Source organism: Fukomys damarensis, unplaced genomic scaffold (genome assembly GCF_012274545.1).
Source record: "Fukomys damarensis isolate Sample0158 unplaced genomic scaffold, DMR_v1.0_HiC HiC_scaffold_1, whole genome shotgun sequence".
Lineage (NCBI taxonomy): Eukaryota > Metazoa > Chordata > Mammalia > Rodentia > Bathyergidae > Fukomys > Fukomys damarensis.
Window position 1 is genome coordinate 112,238 of NW_022900913.1, and position 6,048 is coordinate 118,285.

The following is a 6,048-nucleotide window of genomic DNA, read 5'->3' on the forward strand; positions in this document are numbered from 1 at the left end:
TGTAGGCACCATTGGAAGTGGAGTCACCCAACAAACAGCCGAGAGTCCCAGTACTCAAGGAAAATTCACTTCTGTGGAGGAAGTGGTTTTTATGCTGACTGTAGCTTATACAGAAGGCATCCAAGAAATATATGTTGAAAAATAATCAGCAAAATTGTGTTTACTTGTTGGTATGATTACCTAAAAATTCCCAAACATAAACTGAAAAACAAACAAAATAGTAAGATGTCTGTATAAAATATTTGTGTGTAAAAAAAATTCATGTATAGAAACCAGTAGCTTTTAATATTTCAGTTACCAGTCTCCCATAAACCAGTAATTACAGTACAGGCAAAAACTAAAAAATTTAAAATAAGAAAGAATGTTTAAAATTTACGAAATTCTGAAACACAGTTTTTGTCACTTGTCCTACGAAATCATTAGGGATGGAGTGCATTACGATTTTACAATTACGTATCACTCTAAAGAATGTTGGATGAAGTGTCTCCCATTTAAAGCTTCATTAGTCTGATACCAGTAGAGGAAGAGACATTCAGGTCAGTGGAACAAAGGAGACCCCAGAAGAAAGCCACTGTCCATGACGCTGTGAGTAGAGAATCTCATTCAGCAGGTGCCCCTGTGCATTTGACAGCAGGTCAAGGGTGCCCGACTGCTTCTCAGTATACCAGAGTGAATTTGAGGTTTGTTTCCCGGCATATGTATTATGGTCATAAACATAAACTGTAAAGACACCTGAATGTTAGGAGCTTAACAGTAATCAGAGGATCAGTAGCCCCAGTCGCTGTGAAGGGCCAGGGCTTAAGGTTTCTTAAAGTTTTTAAGGCCTCTACTCCTACTCCCTCTGCTCTGAGCCACTTCTGCACCTGCCACTGCCCACTGCATCTTCTAAGTACATCCTAGTTTGCATCACAAGGGGGTGCTGCAGGCCTGTGTCACATTAATCATAGACCCAGAGCATCAGGTGTTCCAGGATCTGCCTGGGGCTGCTGTGTCTTCATAGAAGGGAATTAGCAATTGCCTGGTTCACTGAGCACCATTCAAAGCATCCTGTCTTGGGAAGTCCACCTAGATTTAGCTGTGTTCCATAAACTGCTGCCAGATATGTAAAATCTTCCTCTTGGTGATGTACGCAGATTTCTTAGGAGACAGGTACTGTATAGAATGAAATGATGGAAACATTTTTTATTTTTTTGGTACCAGGAATCAAACTCGGGACCTTGTACTTGCCAGGCCAGTGGTGTCACCACTGAGCTAAATCCCTGGCCCTATGGAAACATTTTTTAAAAGTTTTAATCACAATTCCATTTTAAAATTCAAAAGCTGGGTGTGGTGGCACATGTTTTTAAAATCCTAGGTACTCAGGAGGGTGTGTCACAAGTTTAAGACCAGCCTGGACAGTTTAGAGAGGTTACATCTCAAATTTTTTAACAATAGAGGGACTAGGGATATTGCTCAGTGGTAGAGCATTTGCATGGCACATGTGAGTAAATCCACTGTAGTGCCTAAAGAACCACACAGATATACATTGGGGAGTTTATCTGTTTATATAAATGTGTTTACATAAAATGAAATACAAGAAAACTAGGCTAAAGGCTTTAACAGTTTTCTGACATGGCTTCTGGGGATTAAAAGTTTGCTGCTGATGCCTGTTAACAGACAATGCAGAATCATGCTGCAGTGTTCCGTGTGGAAAGCGTGCTACAAGAAGGCTGTGAGAAAATCAGCCACCTCTATGGAGACCTGAAGCATCTGAAGACATTTGACAGAGGTTAGCCAAAAGCGTGGGCCCATACCCTCTACAGGGGGCTTCCTGTCAGTCCTGTTTGCTTGGCTGAGTTCTGTGTTTGCTTCTGGGTAGCTCTGCCCATAGCTCTTGGACCAGGCCCCTGTAATTGGATCCTGTCCGCCTCTCATGGATCCTTGTATGTCCCCAGGAATGGTCTGGAACACAGACTTGGTGGAGACCCTGGAGCTGCAGAACCTGATGCTCTGTGCACTGCAGACCATCTATGGAGCAGAGGCGCGGAAGGAGTCACGAGGTGCCCACGCCAGGGAAGATTATAAGGTGCGTGGAGATAGGCTTGTGTACTTGATGTATTCCTGGGGCTGCCACCCATCTCCTGTACTCTGTACTTAATTTCTTTCTGTAACTTTTGCTTTTGTTCTCACTGACTTCAGAACCATGTGACTTTTTTGTTGCCTTGGTAGAGTATCGAAGCAAAATATACCTCATTCTTAGTGGGCTGAGGGTTCCATGGCTAGGAAATGATAACTTGTTAAATTCAAGTGCTGGGTGAGACATCACCTTATACCTGATTTGAGCTTGAGAAAGAGATTGGAACCCTTTTCAGATAGACTAGTAAGTATAGAGCTTACTAGTATTTTCAGAATTCTGCATGTAGGGCTTCTGGAAGGTCAGGAGAAATGCTTCGACTGAAGGGTTAGACTTCCTGTGAGACAGACAAAGGCTCTGGCCCAATACAATGCAGGGTGACATAGATGACAAGAAAGTTGGTTAAACAAGAGTGGTTTCCATTTACTGTGAAGTTTTATTGATATATCCAGCAATAACCGGGTAGATAAAGGAAGAAATGGCAGGTATATCTCCAAATATTTACTGAGGCTGGAAGCTTCTCCAGGCTTGACTATTGGGCTGAAATGAATGAATTTGAAGTATGAGGCAGAACCTGGTACCCTGGGGAAGCTCATCTTACAGTTGTGTATGTACAGCTCAGGAACTATGTGGGAGCCCAACTGGCCCTCGGAAAGTGGAAGGGCCTCTCCTCTGCTCCCCACACATTCACTCAGCAGAAGCAGACAACTATTTGGGTCTCAGGGATTTTATTAGAAGAGGCTCTTACTCTTAACCATTACCTGAAGCAGGGTTTTCCTTACTAGAATTCTGCTACTCTGAGTTCTTGATATTTTAATATAATTATTAAAGTTAAAATGTTTAAATAAAAATGAAAGTTGGCAGGGTGTGAGACAGAAAGAAACTATTTGATAAAGTTTTAGGTATATAAATGATTCTAATTCCAATATTCACCTCGAGTTGTAGAGGAAAATGTAGAAATGGATGCTGGACTCATTGCAGACTACAAAAACCCACAGGTCCTCATCATCATCAGGTCCTGAATTTGCCAATGCTGTCCACCTTCTGTGCCATCTCTTGTGCATGGTTTTAATGTTTGCTTCATTTTCTCACATGACCTGAATGAATGCTAAGAGGTGGATGCATTTCTGATTTCAGGTGCGGATTGATGAGTACGATTACTCCAAGCCCATCCAGGGACAGCAGAAGAGGCCATTTGGGGAGCACTGGAGGAAACACACCCTCTCCTATGTGGACATCATAACTGGGAAGGTATGTGGTGAGTGTGCATGTGCGCTGATCTGTACTCGGGACTTTGGTAGTGACCAATTGGGAGAAGCAACGCAGACCTAAAGCAGCTATTGACAGGTTTGAGGCATCACAAAAAAAGGACACCCATGAAGCAGACATCTTCTGGAACAGAGTCCATGGCCTGTGGTTGTTCAGGGGAGAGCCTAAATGCAGGGTCAGCCCCTGAGGCATGTGCTGGTTAAAGAGTACTGAGTGGGGATCAAGTATCTGAGGGCTGGTGGCCATCTAGGAGATGGCAACTTCTGAGGGGCACAGATAGCCACTACAGCAACCCACCTGGAGCCCAGGGAGCCAGGAGACACCTTTATCTCTCTTCCCACTGTCTGGACCACTGGAGAGCTGCTGCTGAGGAGCCTAGCAGAGATGGTGCAGTTTTTGCATCCCTGGCCTGCAGCATGCAGAACAGGGCACACACAGGCAAGAGACAGTAGCTGACACACAAATCTCCCATTTAACATTTCTCTGGGCATTAAAATTCTGAAATAGCTGGGAATTTAGTTTAGTGGTTCTGGCACCTGCCTTACAAGCCAAGGGTCTGAGTTCAATCTCTGGTACCAAAAAAAAAAAAAATTCTGAAATAAATTAAGATAACTTTTACCTTTAAGCTTTTCGTGGCTTGTAAGAGATGGTCTTATAATCATTTATCTGCATTTTTAGAAAGCAAGGTGAAGACTGTCACACTATATAAAAGTCTAGTGTGTCTTAACTCGGTTGTTTTCAGAATTTACTATGAGGGCCTTTTCCTGTTATTGTACGGAAGTCAGACTTCCTCCTTTAACAAGCAGGGAGTGATCATAAAAGAAATACTCATTTTGGAAAATATGGAAAGTATAACACAAACCAGAACAAATATTTCTAAGCCCACCAATCAGAGATCACCCATTATGGTTTTAAATATTTCCTCCAAATTTTATGTATATGTGTACTTACACTTTCCTATGAGTACATACTTCTGTGTATAAATATTCACTTTCAAGTAGGAATTTAAGTATGACAGTGGCAAAGCATGAAGTTTGTTTGTTTGTTTGTTTGTTTTTTGAGACAGGGTCTCACTGTGTAGTTGAAACTGACCTGGAACTCACTATGTAGCCCAGGCTGGTCTGGAACTCACAGAGATCCTCCTGTCTTAGCCTCCCAAGTACTGGGATTACAGGCATGCGCCATCACACCCGGATTGTTTGTTTGTTTTTAAGACAGACTTTGGCCATGTAGTTCAAGCTGGCCTTAAACTCATGGTAATCCTCCTGCCTCAGCCTCTCAGGTCTTGGGATTAGAGGTGTGTGCCACCATGCCCGGCACCAGGCATGCCACTATGCCCAAAACCTTGTGCAGTGTTACTTTAATTGCTCTTTCCTGCCATGTTGAATTTTTATTTTTTTATTTTTTATTTGGTACCGGGAATCGAACTTGGGACCTTGTGCTTGCAAGGCAGGCGGTGGAATCACTGAGCTAAATCCCCAGCCCCCCATGTTGAATTTATGTATGAATTTACTTATGGATTAATGTAACCAGCCCTCTTGTATATACTGATCACTTTATAGGTTATGACTCAAGTTCCTATTCCTGAAACTATACTTCATAAATTTTCTTGGAAGCACCACAGGAGAAAGCTGTTTGTATACTCCTGTGTTCTAACTTTCCCTGACTCTTCTTTTCAAGGTCACCCTGGAATACAGGCCTGTCATTGACAAGACCTTAAATGAGACTGATTGTGCCACGGTTCCCCCTGCCATTCGCTCCTACTGATGAAACCCAGCATTTGCAGAATCAGCTTCTGTAATTTTGTATTATGCCTTGTATAAGTTTTCCTCCTACCTGCCTCAGTAAATTCCTTACTCTCCTAAATAATGCATTTTCTTCTGATATTGTAGACCCAGTGGCTAACAACTTGCCATAGTCAGGCAACGGATAGCCAGGTCTGCGTTTGTCCCTTGCTTTATTCTGTGGAGTATAATATTGGGCACAATTCCTAAATAAAACAGAAACAAAAAAAAATTCTATATTGGTCACTTTTCCATCACTGGGACCCGCTACCTAACACCCACAATTTAAAGGAAGAAAGGTTTGTTTGGCTCACAGTTTCCAGTGGGTTCAGTGTATGATTGCCTATAAAGTAGAAAGGGCATAGTGAGACACCGGGGATTTAGCTCAGTGTTGCCACCACTTGCCTTGCAAGCACAAGGTCCTGAGTTCGATCCTCAGTACCAAAAAAAAAAGGCATAGTGAAAGATTATTGTGAGGGAAAGTTGCTTATCCTGTGATAACGAGGAAGCAGAAAGTGAAAGGAGGTGCTGAATCCATTCCAAAAAAAAGCTCTACAGAGATATGATGAGGGAGGCTTTCAGGAAAATGGCTGCTACAGGAAGAGCCTGGGATAACCAGAAAATTGAAGAAGAGTACAAAAGTTATTGGAGAATTCTAAGAAATGAAGAGGTAGAGAAATGCTACCAAAATAAAGTTTGGAATCAATATGAAGAAATACTCCTTTGGACTCCAGATGCTAATGTGGAGATGAAACAGGGTGGTTTAAAACCAGCTGAAAGCCTTGCTTTCAGAAAGCCCCTGATTAGGTATTTGTCACTAAATGTGCCCATTATAGCTCACACTGAACTGAAGACATATGAGTACTTGGGATTGGAAGAGAA

General features: G+C 42.4%; 1 protein-coding gene across 2 annotated transcripts in view; it reads left to right on the forward strand.

Moving 5' to 3' along the window:
• The window catches only part of Sdha (succinate dehydrogenase complex flavoprotein subunit A), a 31,425-nt gene extending 26,027 nt beyond the window's left edge, over positions 1–5,398 (forward strand). For both annotated transcript variants that reach the window (XM_010604248.1, XM_033767102.1), the window contains exons 12-15: positions 1,657–1,768; positions 1,935–2,065; positions 3,251–3,364; positions 5,063–5,398. In XM_010604248.1, the coding sequence (XP_010602550.1) occupies positions 1,657–1,768; positions 1,935–2,065; positions 3,251–3,364; positions 5,063–5,149 (444 nt within the window). In that variant the 3' untranslated portion in view covers positions 5,150–5,398. The remainder of the gene's footprint in view (positions 1–1,656; positions 1,769–1,934; positions 2,066–3,250; positions 3,365–5,062) is intronic.
• Positions 5,399–6,048: the final 650 nt, after the last annotated feature.